Source organism: Canis lupus, chromosome 2 (assembly GCF_011100685.1).
Source record: "Canis lupus familiaris isolate Mischka breed German Shepherd chromosome 2, alternate assembly UU_Cfam_GSD_1.0, whole genome shotgun sequence".
Lineage (NCBI taxonomy): Eukaryota > Metazoa > Chordata > Mammalia > Carnivora > Canidae > Canis > Canis lupus.
Genome location: NC_049223.1, coordinates 53,984,463 through 54,000,229, shown reverse-complemented (window position 1 = coordinate 54,000,229; position 15,767 = coordinate 53,984,463). Strand labels below are relative to the sequence as shown.

The window sequence follows — 15,767 nt, the reverse complement described above, 5'->3', positions numbered from 1 at the left end:
TGCTCCCGCCCTAATAAATAAATAAAATCTTTGAAAAAATTAAATTAAATATCTTCAAAAACTACACAAGCAGGCAGCCCAGGTGGCTCAGCGTTTTAGCGCTGCCTTCAGCCCAGGGCGTGATCCTGGAGAACCGGGATCGGGTCCCGCGTCGGGCTCCCTGCATGGAGCCTGCTTCTCCCTCTGCCTGTGCCTCTGCCTCTCTCTTTCATGATTAAATAAATAAAATCTTAAAAAAAAAAAAAAAAACTGTGTCTCTGCCTCTCTCTCTCTCTGTGACTATCATAAATAAATTAAAAAAATAAAAAAAAAGGGGGATCCCTGGGTGGCGCAGCGGTTTGGCGCCTGCCTTTGGCCCAGGGCACGATCCTGGAGATCCAGGATTGAATCCCACATCGGGCTCCCGGTGCATGGAGCCTGCTTCTCCCTCTGCCTGTGTCTCTGCCTCTCTCTCTCTCTCTGTGACTATCATAAAAAACAAAAAAAACAAACAAAAAAAAAACTGGGATCCCTGGGTGGCGCAGCGGTTTGGCGCCTGCCTTTGGCCCAGGGCGCGATCCTGGAGACTCGGGATCGAATCCCACGTCAGGGTCCCGGTGCATGGAGCCTGCTTCTCCCTCTGCCTATGTCTCTGACTCTCTCTCTCTCTCTCTCTCTCTCTCTCTGTGACCATCATAAATAAATAAAAATTAAAAAACAAAACAAAACAAAACAAAAAACTACACAAGCCTTATCTTTAGGGCATTAAAAGACCCGGTTTCAGTCACCAAAACTATTTGTGTTTTTCTATATTGATAAAGTAATTATCACCCAGCTTTATAAGAACTAGGCACTTCTGAATCTTTCATAATAGCCCTTTGATTAACTTCTGTTAATCAATGTATTCAGTCTGGATATCATTGAAATACACAGTAAAAGGCGTAATCCTTTGTCCACCCACACAAATGTCCACCCACACTCCTCCTGCAACTCTACTTGCTCATACAGGAACAAAAAGGGAGATGAAAGTTTCCTGAGAAGAAATGTGAAAATCTAAACTGCTATAGTAAAAATGACAGAGATCAAGATATTCCAAATGTGTTTCCTCTCGGATCTTTTTTCTTTTTTTTTTTTTTAAGATTTTATTTATTTATTCATGAGGGACACCGAGAGAGGCAGAGACACAGGCAGAGGGAGAAGCAGGCTCCCTGTGGAGAGCCCCATGTGGGACTCCATCCCACAACTGTAGGTTCACGACCTGCCTAAGGCAGATGCTCAACCACTGAGCCACCCGGGTGTCCACTCTTGGATATTTTCAATTAATTCTGATTAATATACTACATCAAAAGAAGACAAAATTGTGTGTTTGGAGTAATGTCTATAATTCATACATTCACTCCTAAATCTCAAGTTACAAATGAACTACTTAAAATATACAGGAAAGATTAAATAAGTGGATCAAAGTTGCTTTATTATTAGAGCAACAAATGCGTCTAGCTCACTCTCAAATTCTAAAGGACCAAAATACTGATCTTATTTCTTCCCCAATAAACTACACAAATGAAAAAAAACAAAAAATAATAATAATAAACTACACAAATGGATAGACAACTTTATGTAGATGGGCTCTCTGTCCATCTGCCATTAAATAATTACCTTGCCTCCACTCTCAAAATCCTCACAGAAAGGGGGATCCCTGGATGGCTTTAGCACCTGCCTTTGGCCCAGGGCATGATCCTGGAGTCCTGGGATCGAGTCCTGTGTCGGGCTCTCTGCGTGGAGCCTGCTTCTCCCTCTGCCTGTGTCTCTGCCTCTCTCTCCCTCTCTCTGTGTATCTCATGAATAAATAAAAAATCATTAAAAAAAATCCTCACAGAAAAAAATGATATAAATAACATTTTTATTTAAGCTAAAGAGAAACTCAAGATTTCTCTAAATTAATTCCCTAATGACTGGTCCTGGAAGTGTATCCTCTAAATGTGATAAAATCATACCTAAGAAGGCAACAGTACTATTAAATCACAGGTTTACATATAAAACAGATGTCATCTCTGAGAGCATTGGGAAGAACTCTTTTACTCTTTTTTCTCACTTACTCATTTATTTATTTTACACTCATTGAGAACTAAAAGGACAATCCAGGAGAAATCAAGGCAAAATTATTTTCCTTGTGGGCATGTTATCACTAAGGGGAGGCTGGCAAAAAAGAAATAGGCAGGTCAATATACAATATAGTATTAGGTGGTGATAAATGTGTTGAAGAAAAAAGCATAAGAGAATGAGGCATTAGGAGGTAAGCATCATCAAGAAGGGTCTGTGGGTAGGTGACTTAGTTTTCCTTTTTTTCATGTTTCATTTTTTAAATTTAAATGCAACTAATTAACATATAATGTATTACTGGTTTCAGAGATAGAGGTCAGAGATTCATCAGTCTCATGTAAGACCCAGTACTCATTAAAATACATGCTCTCCTTAATGTCCATAACCCAGTTACCCCATCCTCCCACTCTAGAGCTCTTTTTAAATGAAGGCTATAAAATTCATACAGCTCTCCCTAAGTTAGCTACTTATAATATATTAAGAAACTTATTTTGGAAATGGCTTTCAGTTTCAAGTCACCTAGGCTTCTTTTTTTTTTTTTTTTTTAATTTATTTATTCATGAGAAACACAGAGAGAGAGAGAGAGGCAGAGACACAGGCAGAGGGAGAAGCAGGCTCCATGCAGGGAGCTTGATGCGGGACTCGATCCTGGGTCTCCAGGATCACACCCCGGGCTGAAGGCGGCACTAAACCGCTGAGCCACCGGGGCTGCCCAAAGTCACCTACGCTTCTAAAGTAAACTGTCACATTGACCAATATGGCACTGTAGAGTTCAATGTGGTATTTGTTTATAAATTAATATTTTACATTCCCCACATGATGCAATTTCTTCCAAGCAAAAGGAGGTCTATTATGTTCACAACTTAAAAACAGAAAATATGGAAAAGAGGGAACCCTCTTGCACTGTTGGTGGGAATGCAAACTGGTGCAGCCACTCTGGAAAACTGTGTGGAGGTTCCTCAAGAAGTTAAAAACAGAGCTACCCTACGGCCCAGCAATGGCACTGCTGGGTATTTACCCCAAAGATACAGATGCAGTGAAACAGCAGGACACCTGCACCCCAATGTTTATAGCAGCAATGTCCACAATAGCCAAACTGTGGAAGGAGCCACGACATCCTTCGACAGATGATGGATAAAGAAGATGCGGTCTATGTATACAATGGAATATTACTCAGCCATTAGAAACGATGAATATCCACCATTTGCTTCAACGTGGATGGAACTGGAGGGTATTATGCTGATTGAAGTCAGTCGGAGAAGGACAGTCATCATATGGTTTCATTCATATGTGAAATATAAGACATACTGAAAGGGACTATAAAGGAAGGAGGGGAACTGAGTGGGGAAGAATGAGAGAGGAAGACAAACCATGAGAGACTCCTAACTCTGGGAGACAAAGGGTTGCAGAAGGAGGTGGGGGGTGGGGTGGAGGATGGGTTAACTGGGTAATAGGCACTGAGGAGGGCACGAGATGAGCACTGAGTATTATACTGTATGTTGGCAAATCGAACTTAAATAAAAACAAATGCTGGGAAGCCCAGGTGGCTCGGTGGTTTAGCGCTGCCTTCGGCTCAGGGCGTGATCCCGGAGTCCCCAGGATTGAGTCTCACATCGGGCTCCCTGCACGGAGCCTGCTTCTCCCTCTGCCTGTGTCTCTGCCTCTGTCTCTCTGTGTCTCTCATGAATAAACAAATAAAATCTTTTTTAAAAAATGTAAAATACATAAAATAAAATGATAACTAAAAAAACAGAAAATAATGACACCGCAAAGTTCTTATCTCATTAGCAATAAACCCATATAAGAATTATTTCCAAGTTATATAACAAAGCAAAAAATGCATAATCAGACAAAATTAGTATATAGGATGAATAAAAACAACGAACAGAAAATATTTCCAGTGCTTCAGGAGAAACAAAAATTTCAATGGATGCTATCACTGAAATAAAACTGCAAGAAGCAATACTTTAAAAAGTGATGGACCTGATATTTTACTGTTCCCCAGATAGTGGCAATGCTATAGGGGCAGAAAAATTGGCCAAGTAAGAGGAAAAAATAAAATGGCAACATCCAGAGTCAAAGCCTGCTGCTACTAGTTTTTCCTAAAACCAGTAACTATCAAGGAGCATCTTCATTAACAGCATAAAATGAAGAATAACTGAGTGCTTACCTAATCTTATTTTCTCTGCTCGTTCATGGAGTTGATCTACTAGTGCTTTCATCTGTTCATAGTTCTCCTAAAACAGAAACAAAGACAGAAAGGGAGAGTAATATTAGAAAACGATTATCTTTTCTTTTCCAGTCATAGTAAGAGTTGATGAGAACATCATGTGCCAACTCCATGTGGCTTCACGTGGGGCCACCTGCCACCCATGTGGCCTCCATCGTGTGTCACTCCATCGGATGGGAAAGAGGCATTCTCGCCTCTCCATTTCTGCCCAAGCTCCTCTTCACCACTACCTTCCCTCTCTGGTCCATGAATCCAAATCTTACCCTCTTTGAATCAGACACCATGTTCCCTCTCATCTCTAACCCCATTTCTGGTCACTCCTATTCATTTTAGCATCTTTTTTCCGTAAGCATCAAGTGAAGTTAATTGATTTCTGTTTCCCTGTTTTAAGGAACATAAGCCCTTTGAGAGTTAGAATGCCATCTTACCTTTTGTGTCCCATCAATCACTGCCCTGAGGGAGTTTCTAACCAATGCACAAACACTGACAAATTATACTTAAAAAACAGAGCCCAAAGAAAACAACAGATCCTATTTTGTTTTAAAAGGAACAAGATTCTATGTTTGCATGTCTTGAAAAATTTTCTAGGGGATCCCTGGGTGGCTCAGTGGTTTAGCGCCTGCCTTTGGCCCAGGGCGTGATCCTGGAGACCTGGGATCAAGTCCCCCATCAGGCTCCCTACATGAAGCCTGCTTCTCCCTCTGCCTCTCTCTCTCTCTCTCATGAATAAATAAAATCTTTTAAAAAATAATAAAAATAAAAATTTTCTAGAGTAATATACAGGAAAATATAAACTGTGAGAGGTGGAAAAAGGGTAGAGGGCCTAACACATCACCGTTCTGTAAATTTTGTTTGATCAGCTCATTCTTTTAAAACAAGTAGCTAGTTATTTTTGAATATTCAGAGTTTAATCCACTAACACATTTTGCTTCCCACCATGTCTTTCACATCTCTGGTGGTTTAGTTCCTTTTACATGATGTGATACTAAGCAGCCTTCCAGCTGTTCAAAATAAAATTTTTAAAAAAGATTTTATTTACTTATTTATGAGAGACACAGAAAGGCAGAGGCACAGGCAGGCTCCCTGCGGGGAACCAGATGTGGGACTCAATCCCAGGACCCCAGGATCATGACCTGAGCCAAAGGCAGACGCTCAACCGCTGACCCAATCAGGTGTCCCCCAGCTGTTCAAAATTACATGAATTTACAGTCTGCATAGTAGAGCTCTATTATTTATTTCCTACAGCTCTAAGAGCTCCCAAGGTCAAAGTTTATGCTACATTCTCTTGCTCTGCAAAATCCAGAAAACAAAAGAGAGAAGCAGCATATTGTAAGGGAAAGAATCTTTGCCCTTAAGTAGGGAAGTCCCAACCCCTGAACAGTTCCAGTCTACTGGGAATCCCTGGGTGGCTCAGCGGTTTAGCGCCTCCCTTTAGCCCAGGCCATGATCCTGGAGTCCCGGGATAGAGTCCCACATTGGGCTCCCGGCATGGAGCCTGCTTCTCCCTCCTGCTGTTTCTCTGCCTCTCTCTCTCTCATAAATAAATAAATCTTAAAAAAAAAAAAAAAAAAAAAAGCCCTGTCTACTCACCCTGTGATCACTTCTCTTCCAGGCCCAAGCCCTGTCTGAGGGCAGATAGCCTGCCAGGAGTAAACTCCAGAATCTGCCTAGAACATTGTTTCCCAACCTTGTCTGGACACTGGAATCACTGGGAAGCTTCGAAAAATAAAAATAAACCCTCAGAGATTCTGATGTCATCATTCACACATATGGCCTGGGCATTAGGCACTTTAAAATTTCCCTGAGAGGGACGCCTGGGTGGCTCAGTGGTTGACCGTCTGCCTTCAGCTCAGGTCATGATCCTGGGGTCCCAGGATCAAGTCCCACATCAGGCTCCCTGCAGGGAGCCTGCTTCTCCCTCTGCCTGTGTCTCTGCCTCTCTCTGTGTCTTTCATGAATAAATACACAAAATCTTTTTAAAAATAAAAATAAAATAAAAGTTCCCCAAGGATTCAAATGGCCAACCAAAAATAGAGAAACACTGGCCCATAGTCTCCATTTCTAAGTTCGACTCAAGGCAAACTGGAAACCCACCCCAAAAGGGGGTTTGGTAATAGGCCAAGAGTTCTTTCATCACCAGAACCTCTTCAGATTACCATAGTGTTTGCTGATATGAATAGCATGAAGCAGTGGAAGCCAAGAACTTTGCTCACCTATTGAGCCCACGATACAGATCCTTTTCATTCACATTTGGAAAATTCAGAAACCCCTAGCTTTATGAATCGCCTTAGAAAGAAACAAAGCTCTTGCACCAAAGCATGTCTGTTCAGCCTGTCACCAAGAGGTGGCATTAGAGCAACACGTACAGTGCCACTTGACGTGAACGAAGAGACTTAAACAGCCTAACATCTCACGCCTAAAGGGAGCCACCTTTGTATGGAGAGCCTCCTGGGTTAAGAACTAGTCCTAGTAAGCGGGGGCTGCATCCTGAACTCCTCTGTCATCTGCGAGACCCAGCAGAAAACGTTTAAAATGAAGGGGCGCCTTATATAAACAAAACCAAGGGGCAGAGAAGAGCTCTGGGACAGAATCAGGGGGCAGCTCCTACCTGGAGCCAAAGGGCATCTTCTCTGTGGGGCTCTCTCACCTGACCCTGAGCTGCCACTGCCACCCTGGGGCTCACAGATGGGTGCTACTCTGGCCTCAGTCTACCTGCTGCTCAGCACACAGGGTGAGGAAAAGATCTCACCACCATGTTGCCAAATAGAAAGGGAAGCAGATCACTCCACTGCCCAGGGAAAGTCATTTTTTGCTTATTTTCTGCTTAAAGTCCATCTTGTCAACTTCTACCTTTATTCTAAGGTTAAAAATCCACCTCGTAGGTAGCTGTTTCAGAAACCTTCTTTTTTTAAAGTATGCTCTCAGCCTAAAATGGGGCTTGAACTCATAACCCCTGGGGTCGAGTTGCATGCTGTACTGACTAGGCCAGCCAGGCACCCGCCCCTCAGGAACCCTAATCTTAAGAATCCCCACAGATGGTGAAGCACCTTCATCAGGGAGGCAGCCTTCCCAAATGCTCCATTGTTTGGAATTCTACTTTCTCTGCCACTCTCAGCTCAGTAATTTCTTCAATTCACAGACTGACTGATTCTGTGATTTTTTTTTTTAAGATTTTATTTATTTATTCATGAAAGACAGAGAGAGAGAAAGAGAGAGGCAGAGACACAGGAGGAGGGAAAAGCAGGCTCCATGCCGGGAGCCCGACGTGGGACTTGATCCCGGGCCTCCAGGATCGTGCCCTGGGCCAAAGGCAGGCGCTAAACCGCTGAGCCACCCAGGGATCCCCTATTTTGTTTTGTTTTTTAAAGATTTTATTTATTTATTCATGAGAGAGACACAGAGAGGCAGAGACACAGGCAGAGGAAGAAGCAGGCTCCATGCAGGGAGCCCAATGTGGGACTCGATCCTGGGACCGTGGAATCATGCCCTGAGCCGAAGGCAGACGCTCAACCGCTGAGCCAGCCAGGCGTCCCTGTTTTGTTTCTTAAATGGAGAGAGAATCTTTCTTTTTTTAGAGAGAGCTTTAAAAAAAAAAAAAAGATTTTATTTATTCATGAGAAACATAGAGCGAGAGAGGCAGAGACACAGGCAGAGGGAAAAGCAGGCTCCTCGCAGGGAGCCCAACGGTGAACTTGAACCCAGGACTCCAGGATCACAACCTGGGCTGAGGTGGCACTAAACCGCTGGGCCCCCTGGGCTGCCCCAGAGAGAGAGAGAATCTTAATTAAGCAGGCTCTGTGCCCAGTGTGGAGCCTGATGTGGGGCTTGATCTTACAACCTCGTGATCATGACCTGGACAGAAATCAAGAGTTGGATGCTTAACTGAGTGAGCCACCCAGGTGCCCCATTAAGTTCCTCCATTGAACTTGGAGTCACATATTGAACAATATACATGGCCTGCCTTTTCATACAATGTATTTATCAGATTATTTTTTAATCCAACCACTAGCAAGTAAAGAGATTCAAGGTTAACAGTTTGGATGAGATTCATTTCCACAAATGCCTTAAGCTCACAATGAGCAAGTCTTTTGTCAAAAATCACAGAATCAGGGATCCCTGGGTGGCTCAGTGGTTTGGTGCCTGCCTTTGGCCCAGGGCACGATCCTGGAGGCTCGGGATCAAGTCCCACGTTGGGCTCCCGGCATGGAGCCTGCTTCTCCCTCCTCCTGTGTCTCTACCTCTCTCTCTCTCTCTCTCTATGTCTATCATAAATAAATAAATAAAATCTTAAAAACAAAACAAAACAAAATAAAACAGATGAACATAGGGGAAGGGAGGGAAAAATAAAACAAGACGAGATAGAGATAAACCGTAAGAGACTCTTAAGTCTAGGAGACAAACAGGGTTGCTGGAGGGGAGGTTGGGTGGGAGGGATGGGTTAAGTGGGTGATGGGCATTAAGGGGGGGGCATGTGATGTGATGAGCATTGGGTGTTCTATTCAACTGATGAATCACTGACCTCTACCTCTAAAATGAATAATACATTATATGTTAATTTATTTTAAACTTAAAAAATAAAAACAAATTTTTAAAATAAAGATTGTCTCCCTCTGCCCCCCCCAATAAATAAATAAATAAATAAATGGAATGTAATGCAAATGGAAAAAAAATCTGAATACCTGTTATCTCAACAAGGTATGTGAAAGGGTAACACATTTACCTAGGAATAATCCTACTGTTAGTTTAAAATTGATAAAATGAAGAAAAAAAGGTTTTTTCCAGTGACATATGGGGCTAATTCTGGAGCTAGTCCATCCAGTCATTATGACATTCTATCGTCTGCTCAGCCCTGCTTAGCCCAACACACTAGGAAACAAAGACAGGTTACAGCATGGCAAAGCAAAGACGCAGGGGTTTCGCTAACATATTCCGCTCCTCTTAAATGGAGTTCTTAACTGTTAATGGAAAAACGCTGGGATGCCTGGGTTTACAAATAAATAAATAGGGACGCCTGGGTGGCTCAGTGGTGGAGCGTCTGCCTTCGGCTCAGGGCATGATCCCAGGGTCCAGGGATTGAGTCCCCACAGGGACCCTGCTTCCCCCTCTGCCTGTGTCTCTACCTCTCTCTCATGAATAAATAAAATCTTTGAAAATAAGTAAATGAAATATATTTTTTTTAAAGTTAACTTTCTTCCATGGAAATTTTCAAACATATACAAAAACAAAAAGACTAGCATGGAATGCAGCCAATGTCATTCAACAATTACCCATATAAGGCCGAAGTTGTTTTTCTTGCCCCCCACCCTGAATCATTCATTCATTCATTCATTCATTCATTTAGAGTGAGTGAGGCAGAGAGAGAGCACAAGTGGGGTGGGGGGAGCAGAGTGAGAGGGGCAAGCAGACTGCCCACTGAGCAGAGAGCCTGATCCAGCTGGCGAGACTCCATCCCAGGATCCCCCGACCCGGGCTGAAGCCAGATGCCCAACCCACTGAGCCCCTAGGCACCCCACCCTGAATTATTCTGAAGAAAATCCTAGACATAGCACTCCATCCGTAGTCAGTGTTTCCAAATCTCCAAAAGATGAGGGCCATTCTTGATTATCAATAATCTGCTAATAACATCAAATATCCATTAGTGAAGACATTTCCTCAACTGGCAGATGGATGTTTTTTTAGTTTGCTTATTTGAATAGGATTCTATGGAAGGTCCATATACCCACAGGTGGATGATGTTTCTTAAGTCTTTTCTGAAATGTAAGTTCTCCCACCTTTTTTGGTCTTGATAGGTTCTGTGTGTCCCATAGGTTTCTCCCACTATGCTAAGTGTGTCCTCTCAGTGTCCTTTAACCAGTCCTCCTTCCCTTGCTGATGGAGAGGCTGATAGGATTCTGCTGTGCCTTTAGCTTCTTTTGTCGTCATCATCATCCACCTCCCCCCATCAAGAAGTAGCTGAGCTCCTCCACCCGCACTGTTACCTCCCAGTTTCCCATCAACTTTGTAAAACACAGGCACCAGAGTTCTAGAAGTGATGAAAAGTGGTTCCCACAGGCACAAAGGAAACAAGTAACGCTCTACTAAAGTGTACTCACACCCAAGACACCACCACTACAGCCTAGAACATTGCCCAATCTAGAACAAAGTCAATCGAAATTACAGCTAGTTACACAAGGGATCTTTACCCTAGCTAAGCCAGCCTCCCAGTCAAGAAATAAAGGAAACTGTCACTAATTGCCAAGGCTTTCTAAGGCCCACGGCCATGAGAAGTGACAGTGGGCAGGACAGATTCCTAGCCACTGAGAAAACTGGGACACCCAGGTACCCCCATCTCTTAACCCGTCATCTCCAAATCCCTAAGCCCTCTCCTCCCTAGCCCTGAACATGCCCAGCTGGAAAAGTAACATATCCTGCCCTCCTTCCATAGACATGTGTGGCCATGTGATTTAATTCTAACCAGTGAAAGGGGATCCCTGGGTGGCGCAGCGGTTTGGCGCCTGCCTTTGGCCCAGGGCGCGGTCCTGGAGACCCGGGATCGAATCCCACATCAGGCTCCCGGTGCATGGAGCCTGCTTCTCCCTCTGCCTATGTCCCTGCCTCTCTCTCTGTGACTGTCATAAATAAATATGTTTAAAAAAAAAAAAAATTCTAACCAGTGAAGGGACGCCTGGGTGGCTCAGTGGTTGAGCATCTGCCTTGGGCTCAGGGCATGATCCGGGGGTTCCGGGATCAAGTCTTGCATCGGGGTCCCTGCTTCTCCCTCTCCCTGTGTCTCTGCCTCTGTCTCTCTCCATGAATAAATAAATAAAATCTTAAAAAAAAATTTCTAACTGGTGAAATGGAGGCAGAAGTTGTTAGGCGTGACTTCTAGAAAGGCTTCTTAAAAAAGAGAACAAGCAGGTGAAGGTGTCCTTTTGCCTACTCACCTTCTTCCTCCTTTACCTGAACTCTTACCTAATAAGTGGAGCTTAAGCAGCCACCTCGAGGGCATGAGGCTGAAAGTACTTCTTGTTCAAATTTCTTCTATCCCTCCCCTCCCTGCTAAGGTTTAATGTGAGATTATACTCCCCCCCCTCCAGTCTATAAATCTGTCCACTGTACTCGCTTTGACCAGTGGAATGTGGGCAAAAGTGACAGTGTACTAACTGCAAGCAGAGGCTCTGAGAAGGACAGTGTTTCCATACTGTCCTCAGACTTCCATAACGAGAGGAACATCCCTCAGTAGCCACTGTCCCTTCAGTCTGGGATCTGGAATAAAAAACAAATAGAGCAGACCTGAATCTGATGCACTGCCTAGAGAGAACTGCCACAGCCAACCTACAGATGGCATGGCAAAAAGGAAATATTTGTTGTTTCGGACACAGAGATCTTGGGGCCGTCTCTTGCTGAAGCAAAGGCCGGCTAAACAGATCCTTAGATGACAATGTGGAGAGAAGGAAAAGTTATTTCCCTCCAAGTTTTTTCTTTCCTCTGTGGAAATACGTTGGTAGTTTTTAACAAGCATGAAATACTACACCAATGCCTTTTCTTTTTTTTCTTTAAAGATTTTATTTACTTATTCATGAGAGACACAGGGAGAGAGAGAGGCAGAGACAGACAGAGGGAGAAGCAGGCTCCATGCAGGGAGCCCGACGTAGGACTCAATCCTGGGTCCTCAGGATCAGGCTCTGGGCCAAGGGCAGCGCTAAACCCCTGAGCCACGCGGGCTGCCCACCAATGCCTTTTCCATCTGACCACAACTACTTCCCTCCTCCAACTGCGAGGGCACAGAATGGATCAGAACATTATTTGACACAGAGAAAGACACTCTCTGTCTTTCCTGACACTCAGGCCCACACTCCCTAATCCCTAGTTAACAGCCATCATCAAAAACATAGGCCCTAACCTGAAGCCAAAAGAAATGGCAGACTGTGAAGCTCCAGAGCCTCAAGCTCCAGGCCCTCATTCTCCCACAGAGACATCCCCACAGGATCAAAAACTAGCAAAAACAACCTTACAGGAGCTCCAAAAAAAATAGCCAAAGGCCTACGGCAACCAGGAAAACACCCAGCCAAGAAGCCATGCTCAAAATGGGAGATCTATCCTTTGAACAGCCTCCACGCTGGTGATCCTAACACATCTACAGGATCTTGCTACTTCCCTACTTATGTACCTTCGCAAGCAGTCTGCAAGGTGAAATTTGAATGTGGCTTCAGCAGAGCAAGGCCCTCCACCATTTCATCTCATCTGTTCCATCAATTCCACACCCTGGTGATGACTTCCAAGTCCTCATACCTACTAGACACTTTCATGACTCCGGTCAGTCTTGCCTCTCCTCCCCTGCCCGGAGGCTGGCCAGCCCAACCACCAAGATCCAACTCACTCATCGCCCCCAACCTGCAGCTCTCTGTAACTTCCCTTTTCAAGCTTTAGACGCTGTGCTTCGCAATGCACCTGCTTTCCTATCCATCCTCCCTACATGTAGGCACCTAATTCCATGCTTACACACCTACACCAAATACCTAACATATAGAGCAGCCCGGGTGGCTCAGCAGTTGAGCACCTGCCTTCAGCCCAGGTCGTGACCCCAGGGTCCTGGGATCGAGTCCTGCATCGGGCTCCCTGCATGGAGCCTGCTTCTCCCTCTGCCTGTGTCTCTCATGAATTAATAAAATCTTAAAAAGAAAAAAAAAAAAAAAAAACTAACATACTGCCTGACCGCAGACACTACTTAGTATTTCCGAATTAAACATTCTCTCCTGACCCCTCCCCCCCAAAAAATAAATAAATAAAATCTAGACTCCTGGAAGCCTCTTCTCCCGTACTGTTTCTGTCTCGCCCTGCCTATCTTCTTTCAATTTAAGGAAACTGCGTAAAACATCTTTTCTGAAAATGACCCTTACGATTTTTTTTTTAAAGATGTTATTTATTTACTCATGAGAGACACAGAGAGAGAGAGAGAGAGGTAGAGGCACAGGCAGAGGGAACAGCAGGCTGCACGCAGGGAGCCCGACGCGGGACTGGATCCCGGGACCTAGGGTCACGCCCTGGGCTGCAGGCGGCGCTGAATCGCTGAGCCCCCCGGGCTGCCCGGCCCGTTACGACTTCAAGGCTCCCTGGACACGGACTGAAACTTTCCAGCTCGGATACTTCACGAGCTGCGTCTCTGACCTTGCCACACCAGTTCCAAGAAAGGCCGCTCAAAGATAAGCATGTTGTTCTACGAACAGCTTTTCAACTGACGTCAATTAAGCGCACCCCGGGGCGACCCGGGCTAAGCCAGGCCGTCCCGGGGTTTCGGGGCAACGCCAACACCGAGCCCCCGGAGGTCCGGGGTCCGAGGCTTCAGGCAGCCGGCACGTGTAACAAGAGGCAAACACCGTCCCGGGCTAACGTCCCGGGGTTTGCGATTGTTCTGCAGACTGCAAGGGCCGCCCCTGCGCCCCAGGACCACGACGCGGGATCCGCAACAACGCACAGGGCCGGGCAAGCCGACAAGTGCAGGCGGGGACCCCGGGGTCGCTGACCCAGCCTACCTGGTAGACGGCAGAGCCCAAGTCTAGCTGGGTGCCCAGCCTGCCCGGAGAGTCGCCGTGATAAGCGCGTGGCCGGGGGATGAGGGCGCGGGCGCACGGCCGTGGGGCCAACCTCAGGGCAGCCCACATGACGGCCGGCACGGAGCGACGGCTAGCGCTAGCCGCAGAGCCGCCCGGGCAGCCTCACGCTTGCTCCTCCCCCGCTCCGGCTGCCCCGCTCCGGGAGGCGGCCCCTCACCGAGCCTCCCCGCGGCCCCCGCCGACCCACACCGCTCCCGGACTCCCGCCAGCCATGGCGCGCGCCTGCGCACGCCGGGCGTCAAAGGTCGTCGCTGCGCGCCACGCCCCCTGAGCTCGGCCAATCAGGGGCAGAGGCGCAGTCCCGCGAGATCCGGTCGCCACGCGAGTTCCGGAGCTGCGCGGCCCGGGGGCGGGGCCACGGGCGGGGCTGCGCCTCCGGAAGGGCAGGGCTGGAGGGGCGGGCTTCCGTTTCTTAGGTGTGCCCTTTGGGTTCATTTTCTACCTGTTGTTTTCTTTTTGTCCTTTTTTTGTTTTGTTTTGTTTTTAGATTTTATTTATTCATGAGACACAGAGGCAGAGACACAGGCAGAGGGATAAGCAGGCTCCCTGCAGGGAACCCGATGCGGGACTTGACCCCGGGGTCACGACCTGGGCCCAAGGCAGATGCTCAACCTCTGGGCCCCCCAGGCGCTTTTTGCCCTCTTAATAGAAGGGGACTGGGAACTTGAAAAAATCTTACCCTTATAGGAGAGCTGGCAACCGAACAGGAATCAGGCTGTCCTAAGAAACAAAAGTCCTTAGAGGAGATGCATATTTACTCATCCAACAAATGTTTTTTTTCCCGTGTCCCCTGTGTCAGTTGCTCTTCTGGCGCTGGGTCTTAACAACTTGGCGAGTCTTCCAGCTTCGTCTTCAAGTGTTTTTGTTTGTTTCGTTTTGTTTTTGTTTTTGGCTAGTTACGATCGGCTTCTTGAGATTCCGTATTAACTTTAGTATGGGTTTTTCTGTTTTCTGCAAAAAAAAAAAAAAAAAAAAAAAAAAAGTCACTCGGGTTTTGATAGGGGTTACATTGATCTGTTGCTCACCATCGTTAGTGTTGACATCTTAACAGTATTAAGTTTTACAATCCATGGACACGAGATGTGTTCCCATGTATTTGTGTCTAATTTCTTTTTTCTTTTTTTAATTGTATTTACTTATTCATGAGAGACAGAGAGAGAGAGAGGCAGAGACACAGGCAGAGGGAGAAGCAGGCTCCATGCAGGGAGCCCGATGCCAGACTCGATCCCAGAACCCCGGGAATCATGCCCTAAGCTGAAGGCAGCGCTAAACCGCTGAGCCCCCTGGGTGCCCCTGTGTCTCATTTCTTTCCATAATGTTTTGTGGTTTTCATCATGCAAATCTTACACCTCCTTGGTTAATCCTATTTTATTCTCTTGAGTATTGTTGTAAGTGGGATTATCATCATAATTTCCTTTTCAACCTGTTACTAGTGTGGAATGCAGCTGATTTTTGTGTGTTGACTTTATATCCTGCTGCTTTGTTGAATTCGTTCATTAGTTATAGAGTTTTGGAGGGGGAGGTTCTTTAGGGTTTTCTACATATTTGTCATCTGCAAAGTGATTGTTTTACTTCTCCCTTTTCGCTTTGAATGCCTTTTATTTCTCTTTATTTCTTCCCTAATTGCTCTGACTAGGTGATATTTGCTGTCCATCAAGAGTATGTCGAGGGATCCCTGGGTGGCGCAGCGGTTTGGCGCCTGCCTTTGGCCCAGGGCGCGATCCTGGAGACCCGGGATCGAATCCCACGTCGGGCTCCCGGTGCATGGAGCCTGCTTCTCCCTCTGCCTGTGTCTCTGCCTCTCTCTCTCTCTGTGACTATCACAAATAAATAAAAATTAAAAAAAAAAAAAAAAAAAAAAGAGT

The 15,767-nt window shown here is 45.8% G+C and overlaps 1 protein-coding gene across 1 annotated transcript in view; it reads right to left on the bottom strand.

Moving 5' to 3' along the window:
* Positions 1-14,107, bottom strand: part of MCCC2 (methylcrotonoyl-CoA carboxylase 2) — a 73,448-nt gene extending 59,341 nt beyond the window's left edge. The window contains exons 1-2 of the mRNA XM_038530801.1: positions 13,822-14,107; positions 4,250-4,316 (exon numbers count right to left, since the gene is read on the bottom strand). Coding sequence (XP_038386729.1) covers positions 4,250-4,316; positions 13,822-13,950 — 196 coding nt within the window. The 5' untranslated portion in view covers positions 13,951-14,107. The remainder of the gene's footprint in view (positions 1-4,249; positions 4,317-13,821) is intronic.
* Between the last annotated feature and the right edge of the window lie 1,660 nt (positions 14,108-15,767).